The sequence below is a fragment of the Ascaphus truei genome, chromosome 6, assembly GCF_040206685.1.
Source record: "Ascaphus truei isolate aAscTru1 chromosome 6, aAscTru1.hap1, whole genome shotgun sequence".
Lineage (NCBI taxonomy): Eukaryota > Metazoa > Chordata > Amphibia > Anura > Ascaphidae > Ascaphus > Ascaphus truei.
The window spans coordinates 46,530,708-46,553,147 of NC_134488.1; the positions used below are offsets into that span (position 1 = coordinate 46,530,708).

General features: G+C 50.2%; 1 protein-coding gene and 1 long non-coding RNA gene across 3 annotated transcripts in view; one reads left to right on the plus strand and one right to left on the minus strand.

Annotated features, from left to right (window-relative positions):
- Window positions 1-2,848: 2,848 nt before the first annotated feature.
- The window catches only part of POU2F3 (POU class 2 homeobox 3), a 70,729-nt gene continuing 51,137 nt past the window's right edge, over window positions 2,849-22,440 (minus strand). Inside the window, exons 4-13 of one of the 2 annotated variants that reach the window (XM_075604134.1) lie at window positions 21,422-21,523; window positions 19,268-19,370; window positions 16,850-16,935; window positions 16,484-16,660; window positions 15,453-15,594; window positions 14,460-14,596; window positions 5,701-5,862; window positions 5,460-5,514; window positions 4,517-4,649; window positions 2,849-3,683 (exon numbers count right to left, since the gene is read on the minus strand). In XM_075604134.1, coding sequence (XP_075460249.1) covers window positions 3,647-3,683; window positions 4,517-4,649; window positions 5,460-5,514; window positions 5,701-5,862; window positions 14,460-14,596; window positions 15,453-15,594; window positions 16,484-16,660; window positions 16,850-16,935; window positions 19,268-19,370; window positions 21,422-21,523 — 1,134 coding nt within the window. In that variant the 3' untranslated portion in view covers window positions 2,849-3,646. Of the gene's footprint in view, window positions 3,684-4,516; window positions 4,650-5,459; window positions 5,515-5,700; window positions 5,863-14,459; window positions 14,597-15,452; window positions 15,595-16,483; window positions 16,661-16,849; window positions 16,936-19,267; window positions 19,395-21,421; window positions 21,524-22,440 lie in introns of both variants that reach the window. The other variant, XM_075604133.1, reaches the window with a different exon arrangement.
- Window positions 17,751-22,440, plus strand: part of LOC142496978 (uncharacterized) — a 43,469-nt gene continuing 38,779 nt past the window's right edge. The window contains exons 1-2 of the long non-coding RNA XR_012802149.1: window positions 17,751-18,132; window positions 19,254-19,434. This is a non-coding gene — a long non-coding RNA (uncharacterized LOC142496978). The remainder of the gene's footprint in view (window positions 18,133-19,253; window positions 19,435-22,440) is intronic.

Below are 22,440 nucleotides of genomic sequence, written 5' to 3' on the forward strand. Positions count from 1 at the left end.
CCTCTTGTCAGCCGGAAGTTGCGCGACTTCCGGCGCCGACCGGTATCAGCCAGGGAGAGGAAGGATAGCAGTCACCGGGCGGCTGATGCTGGGCTCGGGAGCCGCCGGGTCACTGCGGTGTGGGGTGTCTGGGACAGATGGGAGAGTTGTCCCGGCTCTCCCCCACTGATGGCCGCAGAACCTCTGAGGGGACACTGGTCTAGGAAGCCACGTTAACCCCCAGATCGGCCCACGCAGTGTACCTTCTCCCTGGCAGAGCTATGATCTTTCCACGCTGCTTCTGCGACCCTAACAGATTGGCGCTTTGTATTTCCCGCTCCATCCCTGATATCCCGAGCCTCCATTTCCTGAGCCTTCTTTGAATCCCCTTTCAGGGCTGGTCTGCATCATCCACCATGTTGGCCGGTTATTTAAAGCCCCATGCAACCTGATTGGCCAGCTGTTTAAATACGCAGCTCCACTTGATTGACTGGGTCAGCGTTCTTCCTAATTGGCTGGCTATTTAAAACAACATATGCATGGATTGGACGGCTGTTTGACATCAGCTCCTGATCAGTTGGCCATTTAAGGCCCTGAACTTATTGGACAGTTCAGAATGACCCGGCCACACACCCTCACCTCTGATTGGCCTATTGTGTAAAGCCCCAGCTCATCTGTTTGCCATTGGGAACTCCGGATTGGCTGATTCCACTAGCTCCAGCCTCGCAATAATTTCCACTACAAAGAATGCATATCTATCCCAGGCCGGCTTTCTCTAGCATTGCCCGGGGAAAGTAAGCTGTAATCCCTGAGCCTGAACCACATCAACTGCAGCCTCTTATCCTGATCCCGATACAAGACCCCGTGAACCTACAACGTCTGTCCAGAGACACCAAGCTCCGCACGGCCGGCCTCCCTGCACGTTTTAGGCATTGTATGTGCTATCCCTTTGCATGTATTATTAACCCTTTTGAGTACCATTACCTTTTCCCATTACACCTATTCGTTTAACTCTTTGTTTGACGGAAGGGCCGTAGCCCTCTTATGGCAAATCCAGATTGCGTGAGGACGCGTCGGAGAAATCGCATGATGGCGGCATCCGGTAATCCGGAAACAGAAGTGGAAGAGGTCTCCTGTTCCGTTCCCCTGCGTTCCGGATCACGTTCTGGAATGCAGAACCCGGTGTCCCCTGGAAAAAGAGCACTCAAAGGGCATGAATTAAAGCAAGGGTGGCCAGCTCCAGTCCTCACGGGCCACCAGCAGGTTAGGTTTTCAGGAAAACCCTGCTTCAGCACAGGTGGCTCAATCAGTGGCTCAGTCAAAGACTGAGCCACTGATTGAGCCACCTGTGCTGAAGCTGGGACTGATTGAGCCACCTGTGCTTACGCAGGGATATCCAGAAAACCTGACCTGTTGGTGGCCATTGAGGGCTGGAGTTGAGTGCTTCTCTCTCTCTGTCTCTCTCTCTCGTCTTATAAGGCATATATACCTACAAGTTGTAACTTGATAGGATTGTGCTCTTGAGATGACAGGACCACTTTACCTGTCTGAAGGGTTACACTACTTGTGCTGTGTATGTTCCTCTGCAGGGGACGTCACATTGTGTTTTCTTGATAAATAAAGGACAGGTTTTGAGAGGAGTAAAAAAAAAGAAGCCACCGAAAAACAAGTTTGTTTTGTGCCCCACCTGCTGCTTCTATTTTTAACCTGCTCTGTATGCACCTTGTACAAAGTAAATTCACTTTTGTACACAACGCCCAGTCACCGGCTCATAGCAGCTCCCTGTCTGCTTATTTATTGTCAGTGCTGCTTCTGTGAGTTAGTGCAGCATCTGCCTGCTTGCGTTCTGCTCAAGGATGTCTTCTCTCTACCCTCTTCTGTATCTAAAGCCCTCTCCCACCTTAAACCTTTCTCCCTGACTGCCCCACACCTCTGGAATGCCCTTCCCCTCAGTACCCGACTAGCGCCATCTCTATCCACCTTTAAATAAGCAATCCATGCATTATCCTACATGTTTTTTTTTAATCAGTTCTGTATTAGATAATATTTACCTTTTTAAAAAAAAAATTATTCAACTCAATTTTATTTTTAATGAGTTTTAATATATTGCGCATCCTTTGATTTCTATAGCAGGCTTTAGCCCACCTCCCCAGCAGTGCAAGATATTTGAAACACTTTCCTGTTTTATGATCATTTGTTGCCAATATTCCCAGCCGTTTGAGCTGCAAACTGCAACAATAGATGTTACCTTAGTAATATACGGATACATTGTAGCTGCTGCGTTACATTGACTGAAACTGAAAGGCAGCCATTTTGTGAACCCTGGGAAGCAGGATCATTGATGATTGACCACGGGAGAACGAATCGATCGCAGCTTAGGTTATTAGTTTTCAATAAAGGTAATCAAAGGCTGTATATATTAACACAATATATATATATATATATATATATATATATATATATATTTTTTTTTAAAGTGGGCTTGGATTGCCACTTCAAGAACGATCTTAAAATCCAGCTCTGCAACGCAGCATATGGGTAGCTCCGTGGCTGATACTTTACACCTCATACATCGACCGTGGCCCCCTGCAGACACACTTACCAGAACACACCCCTACTGTCTCTGTACGTTCTTATGACTTAGATAGCAAGCTCTGCGGGGCAGGAACTCCTTTTCCTAATGTTACTTTTATGTCTGAAGCACTTATTCCCATTATGTGTTATATTATTATGTCCCGTGTGCTGGGAAGCGCTATGTACAGGGAAGGCGCTATATATATATATATATATATATATATATGTAAAGATATACATACATTTTCACATCACACTTTTATTCTCCAGCTTTCCGCGCACATACGATGATTAGTGTGTATTGTTCCAGTTCTAACAGTTTCTGACTCCCTTTTCCCCAAGAGCCATATGAATATTTTAACATCACTGCCATCTGTAGCGCTTAAACACATCATTCTGAAAGTACAGGTTTAAAAGCCCTTCTTAACGACTCCACCAGGACGAACGTCTCGCAGAAGCTGCAACTAACATGGAGATTATTTACAAGTCAAAATAATTTACCGGTCACAAGTTCCCCCAGAAACCTATTGCAGAAGAGAAAAGGATAAGGAAATATAGCGAGGAGAGAACGCGGTAAGTAAACTTGCTAGGAGAAGAATAATGGCAGTGCCAGCTGCTTCGGGTTTACATGTGCCGAGTACGGAGACGGTGAAACAGAAGATCTGGAAGGGGTGAGATGCCACCTGGTAGTGCTTGGATTTTACCATAATATCACAAAGCCGATACAGGAGGAGCAGGTACCAAAGGGAGGAAGAAGCGCGGGATCTTAATGTGTCAGGCTACTCGGTTCCTATGTCAACAATGGCAGTAGCTGGAGGTCATCTATCAGAGAAGGTGATAGAGAAGTAACTCGGTGGGCTGTCTTTGGGTTCTCATACAGAAGTAGAGCGGTTTGCATAGGCTTCCCATATTATTCATTTGCGGCTGAAGTCTGCAGTGAAGGGCTAATGGAAGCCGACGCGTTCCCCCTGGTGATGGCATTGCTGTCGGTACCCACCCTGGCCAATGAGTGATGCACGTCGACGCATTCCGTGTTGGTCAAACCATCAGCTTCATTATTTGCCGAGATAGAGGGGTTGGGTGGTTGGCCGTCTCAGTGCAGGTACGTGGGATTCCATCGGTACCACGATCTGCATGGGAATAAGAATGTGTTGCCGTTAGCATTTTGGAAGAACAAGAGGTCTGCAACAGCCTCACCAATGTGACAGTAACGCTAAGGGGGCATTTTATATCCACTGAAGAGGCACTTTGTGCCATTTTCGGCAATGGGGATTTTCAGTTGAAAACGACCCAAACAGCTGCTTCAGCGGATATAAACTAAGCCTCTAAGCGGGTTACTCATTTAAATGCGATGGTGCTGATTAGGGTACTATAGCAGGCAAACAGTTAATGGGATGCGTCTGTGTTATAGTGCCCTGATCGGCACTATTGCAGTTTAATGAATAACCCTTCAGACGTACGAACTTAATCGCTGTAGCACAGAGGAAGGCAACGCCAGTCCTCAAGGGCTACCAACAGGTCAGGTTTTAAGGATATCCCAGCTTCAGCACAGGTGGCTTAATCAGTGGCTCAGTTGAAGACTGCATCACCTATGCTGAAGCAGGGATATCCTGAAACCCTGACCAGTTGGTAGCCCTTGAGGATGGCAGTTGCCCAGCCCTGGTGTAGGACTTACAGAAAAGGAGTCACATTGTCCAGGTGACAAGTAAGCTGACATGGTGCCGAAAGCTTTTATCCTCTATCCGGCCAGTAGGGTCGCCCTGCAGTGCGAGTATGGTCATTGAATGAATACATACAAACTTTATATTTGCTAGGCTCATTTACAAAAAAAACCCCACTATAGTTGCGATGTATTGAAATAGCGGGAGATGTGCCGCTGTTGGTGATAGGTTAATAGGACACAGCTCTCGGGTGCAGCGAGTACGCTTTCAGGCAGTGCCAGAGAAGTAACACGAGGACTTACCCGCAGGAGCTGTAGGTGGGTGCGTTCATAGGGGGCTTGGAGCTGCTCAGGGAGACCCCAGGGCTGCTGCAGTGGAGACTGGAGCCAGGTGAAGGTGGCCGGCTGGAGCTCCCGGGGGAACAAGATGACGTCACTGTAACAAGAGTATGACGTGAGGTTTCCCCTCATTGGCTGCCGGCTGCAATGCAAACCGTCCCGTAGGAAGGCAGGTGGCTGCCGTCAAGCACTTGCCCATTGGGAAGTACAGCAACTGCTCCCACGAGGCTAGGTGACTATACATGTACTTTTAATACCCATCGTGCAGCAGGTTATATTCCAGGGGGATCGCGTGCAGCCAGTTCCAGAGTGGAAACATGGGCACACGTTCCTGGTGCTTTCACCTGACTGGCAGGTGAGGAGTGGCGATGGGATAAACGAGATTATTGCTACCCAGCTGGGACAGAATGAAGCACGTGGAAACGATTTGATCACAGAGCATCATCGCACGGACCACGGCATGTCCCCAAATCTACATCCTTAGTATGGTTTTGTCGCCTTCAGCAAACCAGCTCAATGTCTATGGCCTCTGGTGATTCTGGAGACAAGTTATATAAGGGATGGGCGACTCCAGTCCTCAAGGGTCACCAACTGGTCGGGTTTCAGCATTTCCCTGCTTCAGCACAAGTGCCTATCTCGGTCAAAGGCTGAGCCACTGATTGGCCCACCTGTGCTGAAGCAGGGCTATCCTGAAAACCCGACCTGTTGGTGGCTCTTGAGGACTGGAGTTGCTCACCCCTGAGCTATGTAATGCAGTGTTAACTATGCATTAACTTCCATGCAAGTGAATGGAAGCCAATGCATTAACTGAGTTGCAAGTAAGAAAGTACTGCATCACTCTCACTTCTCACCATATCGAAGAGGTGCTAATGTGGAGGGATTGTTAAAGGCTGCTGTAGTATCTCACCTGTGCTGTGCACTGGAGTCATTCCTAGGGAACCCAAAGCACCGGACGTTGGCACCTGTTTGAGGATAGCAAGACGTTACAGCTTATATTTATTGTTCTGCCACACGACAGCTTCCAGTGCTGCGACACACGGTCCGTTGACTTAAATGCCAAGGGGCATCTTTCTCCTTGGCACCATTGAGTAAATAAGGTCCTATATAACTGCAGGCCCCCCCAGAGATTTTACTTCTAAGCATCTCACCAGTCGGGAGTTATACATTGAGGACTTCATGGGCAAGCTGATGGGACAGTTGATTCTCTTCTCCTTCTGGCGCCGGTTGCAGAACCAGACCCGCACCACTTCCTTCTCCATTGTCAGCTGCTCCGAGATCATGGTGATCTCCTCTGAGCTCGGCTTCGGGTTCTGCAATGGAAGAGACATGGGGGTAACCAATGTGCCCAAATTGGTAAAGCAAGGGATCAACCGTCCTTGTAATGCCCACGCGCACCCATCTGTACTAAAACAAAGGGCAGCATCTGGCAGCGAAGATAAGAAACGCAGGCGTGCGTCCGGAATGTCTTCCCCCAGTGCCCACAATCTGCTTCCTCCCATTCCCACGCCATACTAGCGGGACGCAGTAATGACATGCAAATGACCACATTGAAGCAACAAAACGTGAAATCTTATGTGTTTTTTAAATAAATCAGTTCTGTAGTATTAAATAGTGACTGTTTCTTCTTTTTATTATTAATCTCTTCATGCCATTTTTAATTTGTTTTAACGCATCCTTTGATTTCTATAGCAGGTTTTAGCCCACCTCCCCAGCAGTGCAAGATATTTGTAACTCCCGTTTATGATCATTTGTTGCCAATGTTCCCAGCAGTTTGAGCTGCAAACTGTAACAATATATAATGTGACCTTAGTAATATCAGGATACATTGTAGCCGATGAGTTACACTGACTGAAGGATTGAAAGAAACCAAAAGGCGGCCATTATGTTAGGCACACAATCAGGATTGTGGCAGATTTATAACAGGAGCACCAAACAATTGCCAGCTTAGGTAAGAATGTAGAATTATACATCGTCACACGCTGTACATATACAAAGAAGAAACAAACAAAAAGGGAGAAAGTAGTATTGCTGCTTTGTGCTGTTCTTAAGAGATAATGGGGAAGGGCAGGGTTGCAGACGTGTCTGACACATGTGAATGTGCTCACACGTGGGATTTGTTATTTGCCATGCTACATACAATGTTTTCCTCTTGAGTATTAATGGGTAGGTATTTATGGGTAGGTTGGAGTAGTCCTACTCGGTGTGTGTAAGCACCAGGTAAACCTGTTTTGTTTGTTACTCCTCTTACAGTGTGAGCGTGCTGCTGTCTGCTTACAGTGTGAGTGTGCTGCTGTCTGCTTACAGTGTGAGCGTGCTGCTGTCTGCTTACAGTGCGAGCGTGCTGCTGTCTGCTTACAGTGCTAGCGTGCTGCTGTCTGCTTACAGTGCGAGCGTGCTGCTGTCTGCTTACAGTGTGAGCGTGCTGCTGTCTGCTTACAGTGTGAGCGTGCTGCTGTCTGCTTACAGTGTGAGCGTGCTGCTGTCTGCTTACAGTGTGAGCGTGCTGCTGTCTGCTTACAGTGTGAGCGTGCTGCTGTCTGCTTACAGTGTGAGCGTGCTGCTGTCTGCTTACAGTGTGAGCGTGCTGCTGTCTGCTTACAGTGTGAGCGTGCTGCTGTCTGCTTACAGTGTGAGCGTGCTGCTGTCTGCTTACAGTGTGAGCGTGCTGCTGTCTGCTTACAGTGTGAGCGTGCTGCTGTCTGCTTACAGTGTGAGCGTGCTGCTGTCTGCTTACAGTGTGAGCGTGCTGCTGTCTGCTTACAGTGTGAGCGTGCTGCTGTCTGCTTACAGTGTGAGCGTGCTGCTGTCTGCTTACAGTGTGAGCGTGCTGCTGTCTGCTTACAGTGTGAGCGTGCTGCTGTCTGCTTACAGTGTGAGCGTGCTGCTGTCTGCTTACAGTGGGAGCGTGCTGCTGTCTGCTTACAGTGGGAGCGTGCTGCTGTCTGCTTACAGTGGGAGCGTGCTGCTGTCTGCTTACAGTGGGAGCGTGCTGCTGTCTGCTTACAGTGGGAGCGTGCTGCTGTCTGCTTACAGTGTGAGCGTGCTGCTGTCTGCTTACAGTGGGAGCGTGCTGCTGTCTGCTTACAGTGGGAGCGTGCTGCTGTCTGCTTACAGTGTGAGCGTGCTGCTGTCTGCTTACAGTGTGAGCGTGCTGCTGTCTGCTTACAGTGTGAGCGTGCTGCTGTCTGCTTACAGTGTGAGCGTGCTGCTGTCTGCTTACAGTGTGAGCGTGCTGCTGTCTGCTTACAGTGTGAGCGTGCTGCTGTCTGCTTACAGTGTGAGCGTGCTGCTGTCTGCTTACAGTGTGAGCGTGCTGCTGTCTGCTTACAGTGTGAGCGTGCTGCTGTCTGCTTACAGTGTGAGCGTGCTGCTGTCTGCTTACAGTGTGAGCGTGCTGCTGTCTGCTTACAGTGTGAGCGTGCTGCTGTCTGCTTACAGTGTGAGCGTGCTGCTGTCTGCTTACAGTGTGAGCGTGCTGCTGTCTGCTTACAGTGTGAGCGTGCTGCTGTCTGCTTACAGTGTGAGCGTGCTGCTGTCTGCTTACAGTGTGAGCGTGCTGCTGTCTGCTTACAGTGCGAGCGTGCTGCTGTCTGCTTACAGTGCGAGCGTGCTGCTGTCTGCTTACAGTGCGAGCGTGCTGCTGTCTGCTTACAGTGCGAGCGTGCTGCTGTCTGCTTACAGTGCGAGCGTGCTGCTGTCTGCTTACAGTGCGAGCGTGCTGCTGTCTGCTTACAGTGCGAGCGTGCTGCTGTCTGCTTACAGTGCGAGCGTGCTGCTGTCTGCTTACAGTGTGAGCGTGCTGCTGTCTGCTTACAGTGTGAGCGTGCTGCTGTCTGCTTACAGTGTGAGCGTGCTGCTGTCTGCTTACAGTGTGAGCGTGCTGCTGTCTGCTTACAGTGTGAGCGTGCTGCTGTCTGCTTACAGTGTGAGCGTGCTGCTGTCTGCTTACAGTGTGAGCGTGCTGCTGTCTGCTTACAGTGTGAGCGTGCTGCTGTCTGCTTACAGTGTGAGCGTGCTGCTGTCTGCTTACAGTGTGAGCGTGCTGCTGTCTGCTTACAGTGTGAGCGTGCTGCTGTCTGCTTACAGTGCGAGCGTGCTGCTGTCTGCTTACAGTGCGAGCGTGCTGCTGTCTGCTTACAGTGCGAGCGTGCTGCTGTCTGCTTACAGTGCGAGCGTGCTGCTGTCTGCTTACAGTGCGAGCGTGCTGCTGTCTGCTTACAGTGCGAGCGTGCTGCTGTCTGCTTACAGTGCGAGCGTGCTGCTGTCTGCTTACAGTGCGAGCGTGCTGCTGTCTGCTTACAGTGCGAGCGTGCTGCTGTCTGCTTACAGTGCGAGCGTGCTGCTGTCTGCTTACAGTGCGAGCGTGCTGCTGTCTGCTTACAGTGCGAGCGTGCTGCTGTCTGCTTACAGTGCGAGCGTGCTGCTGTCTGCTTACAGTGCGAGCGTGCTGCTGTCTGCTTACAGTGCGAGCGTGCTGCTGTCTGCTTACAGTGCGAGCGTGCTGCTGTCTGCTTACAGTGCGAGCGTGCTGCTGTCTGCTTACAGTGTGAGCGTGCTGCTGTCTGCTTACAGTGTGAGCGTGCTGCTGTCTGCTTACAGTGTGAGCGTGCTGCTGTCTGCTTACAGTGTGCGTGCTGCTGTCTGCTTACAGTGTGAGCGTGCTGCTGTCTGCTTACAGTGTGAGCGTGCTGCTGTCTGCTTACAGTGTGAGCGTGCTGCTGTCTGCTTACAGTGTGAGCGTGCTGCTGTCTGCTTACAGTGTGAGCGTGCTGCTGTCTGCTTACAGTGTGAGCGTGCTGCTGTCTGCTTACAGTGTGAGAGTGCTGCTGTCTGCTTACAGTGTGAGCGTGCTGCTGTCTGCTTACAGTGTGAGCGTGCTGCTGTCTGCTTACAGTGTGAGCGTGCTGCTGTCTGCTTACAGTGTGTGTGCTGCTGTCTGCTTACAGTGTGAGCGTGCTGCTGTCTGCTTACAGTGTGAGCGTGCTGCTGTCTGCTTACAGTGTGAGCGTGCTGCTGTCTGCTTACAGTGCGAGTGTGCTGCTGTCTGCTTACAGTGTGAGCGTGCTGCTGTCTGCTTACAGTGTGAGCGTGCTGCTGTCTGCTTACAGTGTGAGCGTGCTGCTGTCTGCTTACAGTGTGAGCGTGCTGCTGTCTGCTTACAGTGTGAGCGTGCTGCTGTCTGCTTACAGTGTGAGCGTGCTGCAGTCTGCTTACAGTGTGAGCGTGCTGCTGTCTGCTTACAGTGTGAGCGTGCTGCTGTCTGCTTACAGTATGAGTGTGCTGCTGTCTGCTTACAGTGTGAGCGTGCTGCTGTCTGCTTACAGTGCGAGCGTGCTGCTGTCTGCTTACAGTGTGAGCGTGCTGCTGTCTGCTTACAGTGCGAGCGTGCTGCTGTCTGCTTACAGTGTGAGCGTGCTGCTGTCTGCTTACAGTGTGAGCGTGCTGCTGTCTGCTTACAGTGTGAGCATGCTGCTGTCTGCTTACAGTGTGAGCGTGCTGCTGTCTGCTTACAGTGTGAGCGTGCTGCTGTCTGCTTACAGTGTGAGCGTGCTGCTGTCTGCTTACAGTGTGAGCGTGCTGCTGTCTGCTTACAGTGTGTGTGCTGCTGTCTGCTTACAGTGTGAGCGTGCTGCTGTCTGCTTACAGTGTGAGCGTGCTGCTGTCTGCTTACAGTGTGAGCGTGCTGCTGTCTGCTTACAGTGTGAGCGTGCTGCTGTCTGCTTACAGTGTGAGCGTGCTGCTGTCTGCTTACAGTGTGAGCGTGCTGCTGTCTGCTTACAGTGTGAGCGTGCTGCTGTCTGCTTACAGTGTGAGCGTGCTGCTGTCTGCTTACAGTGTGAGCGTGCTGCTGTCTGCTTACAGTGTGAGCGTGCTGCTGTCTGCTTACAGTGTGTGTGCTGCTGTCTGCTTACAGTGTGAGCGTGCTGCTGTCTGCTTACAGTGTGAGCGTGCTGCTGTCTTCTTACAGTGTGAGTGTGCTGCTGTCTGCTTACAGTGTGAGCGTGCTGCTGTCTGCTTACAGTGTGAGCGTGCTGCTGTCTGCTTACAGTGTGAGCGTGCTGCTGTCTTCTTACAGTGTGAGCGTGCTGCTGTCTGCTTACAGTGTGAGCGTGCTGCTGTCTGCTTACAGTGTGAGCGTGCTGCTGTCTGCTTACAGTGCGAGCGTGCTGCTGTCTGCTTACAGTGTGAGCGTGCTGCTGTCTGCTTACAGTGTGAGCGTGCTGCTGTCTGCTTACAGTGTGAGCGTGCTGCTGTCTGCTTACAGTGTGAGCGTGCTGCTGTCTGCTTACAGTGTGAGCGTGCTGCTGTCTGCTTACAGTGTGAGTGTGCTGCTGTCTGCTTACAGTGTGAGCGTGCTGCTGTCTGCTTACAGTGTGTGTGCTGCTGTCTGCTTACAGTGTGAGCGTGCTGCTGTCTGCTTACAGTGTGAGCGTGCTGCTGTCTGCTTACAGTGTGAGCGTGCTGCTGTCTGCTTACAGTGTGAGCGTGCTGCTGTCTGCTTACAGTGTGAGCGTGCTGCTGTCTGCTTACAGTGTGAGCGTGCTGCTGTCTGCTTACAGTGTGAGCGTGCTGCTGTCTGCTTACAGTGTGAGCGTGCTGCTGTCTGCTTACAGTGTGTGTGCTGCTGTCTGCTTACAGTGTGAGCGTGCTGCTGTCTGCTTACAGTGTGAGTGTGCTGCTGTCTGCTTACAGTGTGAGCGTGCTGCTGTCTGCTTACAGTGTGAGCGTGCTGCTGTCTGCTTACAGTGTGAGCGTGCTGCTGTCTGCTTACAGTGTGAGCGTGCTGCTGTCTGCTTACAGTGTGAGCGTGCTGCTGTCTGCTTACAGTGTGAGCGTGCTGCTGTCTGCTTACAGTGTGAGTGTGCTGCTGTCTGCTTACAGTGTGAGCGTGCTGCTGTCTGCTTACAGTGTGTGTGCTGCTGTCTGCTTACAGTGTGAGCGTGCTGCTGTCTGCTTACAGTGTGAGCGTGCTGCTGTCTGCTTACAGTGTGAGCGTGCTGCTGTCTGCTTACAGTGTGAGCGTGCTGCTGTCTGCTTACAGTGTGAGCGTGCTGCTGTCTGCTTACAGTGTGAGCGTGCTGCTGTCTGCTTACAGTGTGAGCGTGCTGCTGTCTGCTTACAGTGTGAGCGTGCTGCTGTCTGCTTACAGTGTGAGCGTGCTGCTGTCTGCTTACAGTGTGTGTGCTGCTGTCTGCTTACAGTGTGAGCGTGCTGCTGTCTGCTTACAGTGTGAGCGTGCTGCTGTCTGCTTACAGTGTGAGCGTGCTGCTGTCTGCTTACAGTGCGAGCGTGCTGCTGTCTGCTTACAGTGTGAGCGTGCTGCTGTCTGCTTACAGTGTGAGCGTGCTGCTGTCTGCTTACAGTGTGAGCGTGCTGCTGTCTGCTTACAGTGTGAGTGTGCTGCTGTCTGCTTACAGTGTGAGCGTGCTGCTGTCTGCTTACAGTGTGTGTGCTGCTGTCTGCTTACAGTGTGAGCGTGCTGCTGTCTGCTTACAGTGTGAGCGTGCTGCTGTCTGCTTACAGTGTGAGCGTGCTGCTGTCTGCTTACAGTGTGAGCGTGCTGCTGTCTGCTTACAGTGTGAGCGTGCTGCTGTCTGCTTACAGTGTGAGCGTGCTGCTGTCTGCTTACAGTGTGAGCGTGCTGCTGTCTGCTTACAGTGTGAGCGTGCTGCTGTCTGCTTACAGTGTGTGTGCTGCTGTCTGCTTACAGTGTGAGCGTGCTGCTGTCTGCTTACAGTGTGAGCGTGCTGCTGTCTTCTTACAGTGTGAGCGTGCTGCTGTCTGCTTACAGTGTGAGCGTGCTGCTGTCTGCTTACAGTGTGAGCGTGCTGCTGTCTGCTTACAGTGTGAGCGTGCTGCTGTCTTCTTACAGTGTGAGTGTGCTGCTGTCTGCTTACAGTGTGAGCGTGCTGCTGTCTGCTTACAGTGTGAGCGTGCTGCTGTCTGCTTACAGTGTGAGCGTGCTGCTGTCTGCTTACAGTGTGTGTGCTGCTGTCTGCTTACAGTGTGAGCGTGCTGCTGTCTGCTTACAGTGTGAGCGTGCTGCTGTCTGCTTACAGTGAGCGTGCTGCTGTCTGCTTACAGTGAGCGTGCTGCTGTCTGCTTACAGTGTGAGCGTGCTGCTGTCTGCTTACAGTGTGAGCGTGCTGCTGTCTGCTTACAGTGTGAGCGTGCTGCTGTCTGCTTACAGTGTGAGCGTGCTGCTGTCTGCTTACAGTGTGAGCGTGCTGCTGTCTGCTTACAGTGTGAGCGTGCTGCTGTCTGCTTACAGTGTGAGCGTGCTGCTGTCTGCTTACAGTGTGAGCGTGCTGCTGTCTGCTTACAGTGTGAGCGTGCTGCTGTCTGCTTACAGTGTGAGCGTGCTGCTGTCTGCTTACAGTGTGAGCGTGCTGCTGTCTGCTTACAGTGTGAGCGTGCTGCTGTCTGCTTACAGTGTGAGCGTGCTGCTGTCTGCTTACAGTGTGAGCGTGCTGCTGTCTGCTTACAGTGTGAGCGTGCTGCTGTCTGCTTACAGTGTGAGCGTGCTGCTGTCTGCTTACAGTGTGAGCGTGCTGCTGTCTGCTTACAGTGTGAGCGTGCTGCTGTCTGCTTACAGTGTGAGTGTGCTGCTGTCTGCTTACAGTGTGAGTGTGCTGCTGTCTGCTTAGTGTGAGTGTGCTGCTGTCTGCTTACAGTGTGAGCGTGCTGCTGTCTGCTTACAGTGTGAGCGTGCTGCTGTCTGCTTACAGTGTGAGTGTGCTGCTGTCTGCTTACAGTGTGAACGTGATGCTGTCTGCTTACAGTGTGAACGTGATGCTGTCTGCTTACACACTCTTGCACTTGAAGTTGATGTTTATGCCAGTGAGAATAACACACGTTTAGTCAGAATGGCGTGGGCGGATGACATCACAAGTGCAGGAGAGCGCACGGCGGCCATTACTGGTGATTCATACACAGAGAAGCAGGGGATAGAAAAGACAACTCTGGGCGGGCATGTATCAGCCTAAAAACGGCAATCCCTGCAAAACGCCACACAAAAACGGTGTAACCCGACAATTTGTGCCGATCTATATGTACCTTTTAGTTTTCACCGGTTTATCATTTCCCTGGCATCAGCTATTGCCATGGCAACCTCTGTCCTAATGCATGGGTGGGCAACCCAGCCCTCAAGGGCCACCAACCGGTCAGGTTTTAAGGAAATCCCTGCTTCAGCACAGGTGGCTCAATCAGTGGCTCAGCGAAGACTGAGAGACTAATTGAGCCACCTGTGCTGAAGCAGGGATATCCTTAAAACCTGACCAGTTGGTGGCCCTTGAGGGCTAGAGTTGGCCACTCCTGCCCGAATGAGTGTGAATGGCAGCCATTTTATCCTCCCAAGAAAGCAAATTCTCCAGAATTCGGCTACAGAATGTAAAGAGGGTATACCCCCACAGAATCGTGCGATGGTAAAAAGAGGGGGACATTTCTTTTTTGATAACGTATAGTCCGTTTGGTGCTTAAAGTTTTAAAAGAGCATGAGAAGGATTTTAAAGAGGCAATCCAAGTACTGTAGTTAAAAAAACAACAAAAAAACATATTTTTTGTTTTAATATATGCAGCCCCTAATTACCTTTATTGAAAACTAATTACCTAAGCTGCCGATCGACCAGCACAATCTTGCTTCCCAGGGTTCACTAAATGGCTGCCTTTCAGTTTCAAATAAATCCTTCAGTCAGTGTAAGTCAGCAGCTACAATGTATTCTTATATTACTATAGTAACATTATCTATTATTACAGTTTGCAGCCCAACCATTTGGGGGAAAGTTTCTATGTCATTTGCAAATTTGAGTACTGGAGCCGTTGATACGGCGAAACACAGGAGCTTCCTGTCCAATGGCGGCCCGGGGGTTGGAAATACACAGACGGGACGCGGGAACTGTATACTCACATCCTGAAACCTTTTCTCTAATGTGAGACGTATGTTGGTCTCGATGCTGGTCCGTTTCTTTCTCTTCCGCCCAAACATCTCGCTAAGCAGGGGGTAGTTGGCGTTGGGTGACATGGCAGAGTCCGCTGGGGCACATTCTGGAAGGGCAGGAGTAGGGTTATCACAGCAGAGTAATATAACAGGTCTATGGATCATAATCCCAGACCTGCTGCTCGGTTCCATCATTACTCATTGTAACATGCACCCAGGAATGTCAGCGCATGGCCGCCCTGTGTCTTTACTTTCTTCCACACAGCGCTTTTACCAAGCAATACAAGGCGCCTGGGGAGGAGCTACTTGATACACACATGGTATTGGAATATATAGATATCGGCGACGCGTTCTGCCACCTTTCTCCATGTCTTGAACGGCAATGCAAACAACATCGGTCTAGTACAATCGTTCCGCCGATCACATGACCGCCAGAGCTCTGCTGCTACTCACCCCGCCGCCGGGACGCTCAGTCCCTAATCTTAACCCTTACCTTAAAAACCCATAATACTAAGGCTACTCCTTACTCTAAAACCCCCTACCCTAAACCCTTGCCCTAAAAACTTTAACCCCTTAGCCTAAAACCCTTACATTAACCCCCTAAGCACTAATAACCCCTTAAATTAACGCCCTAGTCTAACCAATAAAACTTACTTTAGAAGCGGCTGGCGGCGGGTGCTCCGGAGGCGGGTTGGCTGCGCCGAAGTGTCCCTCTGCGGCCGACCGCCGGCGGTCATTTGTTCGCGGCGAAACAAGCGAGACCCAATGTCCCACTCGGCACTACGTGGGCTGCGCTAAACATGCACGTTTCTGACATGTGACGCCGTCGCTTAAGGCCGAGGTTAAGGTTTCTCAGTGGCATCAACAGAGAAAGGTGCAAGCGTAGAGCCCCAGCAGGAGCCGTCCACTTCCACCTTCCCGACCCTGCCCCTCAGGTTATCCCCACACCCCTGCCACGTGTACCTGCGTCACTGAGCCACTTCTCCAGCAGGGGTTTCAGCTTGCACATGTTTTTGAAGCTCAGGTTAAGGGCTTCAAACCGAGATATGGTCGTCTGGCTGAAATCGTTCCCGTAGAGCTTCCCCATGGCCAGTCCGACGTCACCCTGATAGTCACAGAAGGAAGGTTAATGAGACGATCTGTATAGACACGCGCTAATTCCGGACCGTGTCTTCTGCCAACACAAGATGCCTTCCAACGACCGCCGTATTTCCAAAGAACCTGGAAGGCATCTTGCTGCCGGTAGAGATGGTCGAATTTTTGGGGCCGGATTTGGATCGGCCGATTCCTTTGGTCCGCGGATTTCAGCGGATCAATGTCAAAAAGGGCGATTTGCGTTTTGCAAATGTTTTTATTATTATTACTGTAACAGGGACTTATCCCTGTTGAAGAAACCATCTCTAAAATCCAGAAGGGATCTTGTGAAGTGCAGCAGGCAATTAACCAGACTCCACCTAATTTCACCCTAATCGGTCTCCATTATATGAACCTCTGCCCACATCTCTTACAATTACCAATACACTCTGCAACCCGTGGATGGATTTGGAGAATCTGCCAGCGCTGAAACCGCGTATTGAATTCTACAAATCCGTCCATGGGTTATATCCAATGGCAGATTTTGATGAATCCGCCCCAAATCCATTTGCGAATTTTACACCGTGAAACGGATTTTGTGGGTAACCCCAGTGAAAATCCGGGCAACGGCTTTAGATGGATTCCCTGTCTCTACTTGCTGGTAGATGTGTGGACACTTTGCCACATTTCTGCTTTAACTATTAACGTAAAGCCCCGGAGAAAAGCTTGCTCTTCAAAACCTCGGAGTGCATGTGTTTTGTGCTGATATTTAATTGATGGCCATTGGAGAATTTCAACCCAAGTATATGTCGTTTGAAAGACATTGTGTGTCATTATCCCTACTGACCCCAGCTGGTGTACCCTGCAGGTGTAGCTTAAGCTTGGAGTGTGGTACCACCCAACTCCTCCCTGCCTCTCACCTGTGTGAACCCCAGCTTGATCCTTCTCTGCTTGAACGTCTTGGCAAACTTCTCCAGTTCCTCTAGGTCACTGGGTTCATCTTGGGCCACGGACAGAAGTTTTGGGACATGCAGATGTTGTGCCATCTCCAGATGTGGCTCTAGAGATGACCCCGGAAGACCAGGGCGTCCTACTGCCTGTGTGAAGAGCACAAGGGAGCTGTGGGTTCACCGTGACCCACTTACCCACGCAATAAACACAGAGCAACAAAGATATCTCATACTGGACTCAACATATTAATATTGTACACACGTGACAAGCTGTTACCAGATTCCCCCAGCACATGCACAACAGGGAGTATTAATACTTCCAGGAGACCCATTTACCTGAGAAGCCAGTCCCATCCCAGCCTGTGGCTGAAGGAGACCCCCCTGTTGCTGAGGGAGCGAGAGGAGATTGGATTGCAGAAGACCTAAAGAAATGAGAAAGCATTACTAACCAACACACCAATTGTGTCCTCCATGATCACCAGTGTTACTGGTCATACCTGGAAAAATCTCAACCTCAACTATCAAGTCATCTCACGGATGGAGACAATTGACCAACGTTACACATGTTTTTATGCACGAGCTTTCAAGATGTAAGAAGAATATATGTGCCGTTGGTCATATCACAGCACTGTGCACAGATCTGTTTTCCTGGCACCTGTCCTCACCCTGCAGAGCATAAACCCGATGTATTCTGTGCCATGGCCCTGGGAGAGAAAGTGACTTGTACAAGAATTCGAAGCTGGGTCAACAACCGCTTCAACGGCAGCGCTATTACCCCAAGACCACTCCACCCAAGACCACCCAACCAAGACCACTCCATGTGTGGGCTGGAAAACTCGTGTATGGGAACAGCAATATAAAAAAGATATCAGAGACTGCAAAGAATGTAACTTTTGCCTGAAGAAGGGACCTTAGTGGCCCTAAAATTTTGCCCTCTTTTTAACCACTAGTTTGCTGTTAAAGTTATCACTTCTGCTTTTTGTTCTGTTTATTGTACAGTATTGTCTAATACATACATCATCCAGCCACAAGGTGGCAGTGCAGCCACGTGTGTGGCATTACTTAACCATAATACATTGTACCAGGGACACATTACAGCTGCTAGCCCCAGATTCCCCTATACATCTGCTAGGCCCAGCATCCCCTATACAGCTGCTAGCCCCAGCATCCCCTATACAGCTGCTAGCCCCAGCATCCCCTATACAGCTGCTAGGCCCAGCTTCCCCTATACAGCTGCTAGGCCCAGCTTCCCCTATACAGCTGCTAGCCCCAGATTCCCCTATACAGCTGCTAGCCCCAGATTTCCCTATACAGCTGCTAGCCCCAGCTTCCCCTATACAGCTGCTAGTCCCAGATTCCCCTATACTGTACAGCTGCTAGCCCCAGCTTCCCATATACAGCTCATGCTGTTTTCTGATGAACCCCCATTTCCCAATTAGTTACTCCAACCCTAATGCCACGGGGTACTTGTCCCAAGTGTCCTTCAGCACAGGTGGTGCAGTCTTCGATTGAGCCACCTTTGCTGAAGCAGGGATATCCTGAAAACCTGACCTGTTTGGTGGCCCTTGAGGATTGGAGTTGGCCAGCCCTGGGTGAGACAGTGAGAGACACGCTCCCAGGTGAGACAGTGAGAGACACGCTCCCAGGTGAGACAGTGAGAGACATGCTCCCGGGTGAGACAGTGAGAGACACGCTCCCAGGTGAGACAGTGAGAGACACGCTCCCAGGTGAGACAGTGAGAGACATGCTCCCGGGTGAGACAGTGAGAGACACGCTCCCGGGTGAGACAGTGAGAGACACGCTCCCAGGTGAGACAGTGAGAGACACGCTCCCAGGTGAGACAGTGAGAGACACGCTCCCGGGTGAGACAGTGGGTGAGACAGTGAGAGACACGCTCCCGGGTGAGACAGTGAGAGACACGCTCCCGGGTGAGACAGTGAGAGACACGCTCCCGGGTGAGACAGTGAGAGACACGCTCCCGGGTGAGACAGTGAGAGACACGCTCCCGGGTGAGACAGTGAGAGACACGCTCCGGGGTGAGACAGTGAGAGACACGCTCCCGGGTGAGACAGTGAGAGACACGCTCCCGGGTGAGACAGTGAGAGACACGCTCCCGGGTGAGACAGCGAGAGACACGCTCCCGGGTGAGACAGCGAGAGACACGCTCCCGGGTGAGACAGCGAGAGACACGCTCCCGGGTGAGACAGCGAGAGACACGCTCCCGGGTGAGACAGCGAGAGACACGCTCCCGGGTGAGACAGTAAGAGACACGCTCCGGGGTGAGACAGCGAGAGACACGCTCCCGGGTGAGACAGTAAGAGACACGCTCCCGGGTGAGACAGCGAGAGACACGCTCCCGGGTGAGACAGTAAGAGACATGCTGTACCCCCAGGTTTGGGGTATTGAGAAGCTTGTGGGGAGCGCAGGTGTCACCATATTTATGTAAGGAAAAAATTATAAAATAGTGTGGTATGTCTAAACAAACACAGCATAGACATACCACACTATTTTATATTTTTTTCCTTACATATATATGGTGACACCTGCGCTCCCCACAAGCTTCTCTTTACCATTCAAGATAGGAGAAACTGGATCTTCTCCCAAGAGGGTTGAGCAGCAAAGTTTGCCATTTTTTTATTATAATTGAGCACTCTTGTGATTTATCACATATTATTTTTATTTATTTATATATTTCACCTTCTTAAGTAGCGCCTCACAATTTTTGTTTTTCACTTGTCAGGTTTGGGGTATTACCTTGTTGCCCCGGCTGGGTTTGTGAGAGAAGGAACTGGGAGGCTGACTGCAGGTGACTGGGAACCAGTACGAGTTGCTGGAGAGGATGCAAAGACGTCATGTCCTGTGGGAAACACGACGACGAGAGCTGCAAATACAGTGTCATCAACTGTAGGATTTACATCCAGGTAGAAGTATATATATTTATTCTGTTCTTCAATGGGTCACGGTTTTCATTATTAACATTGCTCACATTGTTACACTGTAATACTCCCATCCACGTGTTTATTCTCACTGTTACACTGTAATACTCCCATCCACGTGTCTATTCTCACTGTTACATTGTAATACTCCCACCCATGTGTCTATTCTCACTGTTACATTGTAATACTCCCATCCACGTGTTTATTCTCACTGTTACATTGTATTACTCCCACCCACGTGTCTATTCTCACTGTTACATTGTAATACTCCCACCCATGTGTCTATTCTCACTGTTACACTGTAATACTCCCATCCACGTGTTTATTCTCACTGTTACATTGTAATACTCCCATCCACGTGTTTATTCTCACTGTTACATTGTAATACTCCCACCCACGTGTCTATTCTCACTGTTACACTGTAATACTCCCATCCACGTGTTTATTCTCACTGTTACACTGTAATACTCCCACCCACGTGTTTATTCTCACTGTTACATTGTAATACTCCCATCCACGTGTTTATTCTCACTGCTACACTGTAATACTCCCACCCACGTGTTTATTCTCACTGCTACACTGTAATACTCCCACCCACGTGTTTATTCTCACTGTTACAGTGTAATACTCCCATCCACGTGTTTATTCTCACTGTTACAGTGTACAGTAATACTCCCATCCACGTGTTTATTCTCACTGTTACATTGTAATACTCCCATCCACGTGTTTATTCTCACTGTTACATTGTAATACTCCCATCCACGTGTCTATTCTCACTGTTACATTGTAATACTCCCACCCATGTGTCTATTCTCACTGTTACATTGTAATACTCCCACCCACGTGTTTATTCTCACTGTTACATTGTAATACTCCCACCCACGTGTCTATTCTCACTGTTACACTGTAATACTCCCATCCACGTGTTTATTCTCACTGTTACATTGTAATACTCCCATCCACGTGTTTATTCTCACTGTTACATTGTAATACTCCCATCCACGTGTTTATTCTCACTGTAATACTCCCATCCACGTGTTTATTACAATGTAACAGTGAGATTTGTAGTATCCGTACAATACTCATTAGAAAATGAATGAAGACGGCGTTATACGAGAGTTACACCCCCTGACCACGATGCCACTGGGGCAGCCACTTTCCTCTTGCTTGGGAGATTTCAGCTCCACTCACATGAGCGGTATATAGAGAGTCCTGACTAGTAACAACGAAGAGCATTGCCTGGGCAGATTTAATATGGCCACCATTGAAAATTTCCTAAAATATCACCGTCCAACTCACCCCCCCCCCCAACCAGCACACCTTGGGAGTCCGTCCCCCCTAACCAGCACACCTTGGGAATCTCCCCACCCCCTAACCAGCACACCTTGGGATTCCCCGTCCCCCCCTAACCAGCACACCTTGGGAATCTCCCCCCCCCCCACCTAACAGCACACCTTGGGAGTCCCTGCAGCCTTGTTACCTCATTTAGGCCCTGATCCACAAAACGGTGCTATGCATTAGCCCACCTTTACTCCCATTCATATAAATGGGTGCTGAGGGCTGCTACGGCTTAGCTCCGGTTAGTAGACCGGGCCCCTAGATTTCTGACACCATTTTCACAAGTCAGGCAACTATTTTGAAATCATTTTGTAACTTTCGCTGTCTCCATCGTAACAAAATACTTTTGGAAAGCTTTTACAGTCTCTCTTTTTGGTAATAAGACTGTTTGCAAAAGGCTGTATAGGCAGGCAAACCGTTGATCCGGACTTTTTTCCTGCTGGTGTTTTTTTTATTTTAATTATGCTGCCATCATCCGCCAAAGAGATAAAGGGGCAGCACATTAATTACCAGATAAGTGTATCATAAGCCAAATAAAATAGGAGCAGGATCATTTGCACGTAATAAGCAAACATTTTACTTTAAGAGGGGATTGGATCTTATCCCAGCGACCATTGGAAAATGTGTTACTTACCCCACTCATCTGCCCCCCACCCATCATGGGTGCTTGTGATAGGTGACATGGCCGCGGCGGCACCCCGGGCTGTAGCGTCTCACTGAAGTCTTCCGTTTTAATCTGCAGTACAAGGAAATGAGCTGTTTATCCCGTGTGAGCGTTCAAAGGCATCGGCACCTATAAAACCTGCGCAGTGCAGACTTTACGCGGCAGTGCACCTATAAAACCTGCGTGGTGCAGACTTTACATGGCAGTGCACCTATAAAACCTGCGCAGTGCAGACTTTAGGCGGCAATGCACCTATAAAACCTGCGCAGTGCAGACTTTACGCGGCAGTGCACCTATAAAACCTGCGCAGTGCAGACTTTAGGCGGCAGTGCACCTATAAAACCTGCGCGGTGCAGACTTTGCGCGGCAGTGCACCTATAAAACCTGCGCAGTGCAGACTTTACACGGCAGTGCACCTTATAAACCCTGCGCGGTGCAGACTTTACGCGGCAGTGTACCTATAAAACCTGCGCAGTGCAGACTTTACACGGCAGTGCACCTTATAAACCCTGCGCGGTGCAGACTTTACGCGGCAGTGCACCTATAAAACCTGCGCAGTGCAGACTTTACACGGCAGTGCACCTTATAAACCCTGCGCGGTGCAGACTTTACGCGGCAGTGTACCTATAAAACCTGCGCGGTGCAGACTTTACGCGGCAGTGCACCTATAAAACCTGCGCAGTGCAGACTTTAGGCGGCAGTGCACCTATAAAACCTGCGCAGTGCAGACTTTAGGCGGCAGTGCACCTATAAAACCTGCGCAGTGCAGACTTTACACGGCAGTGCACCTTATAAACCCTGCGCGGTGCAGACTTTACGCGGCAGTGCACCTATAAAACCTGCGCGGTGCAGACTTTGCGCGGCAGTGCACCTATAAAACCTGCGCAGTGCAGACTTTACGCGGCAGTGCACCTATAAAACCTGCGCAGTGCAGACTTTACATGGCAGTGCACCTATAAAACCTGCGCAGTGCAGACTTTACGCGGCAG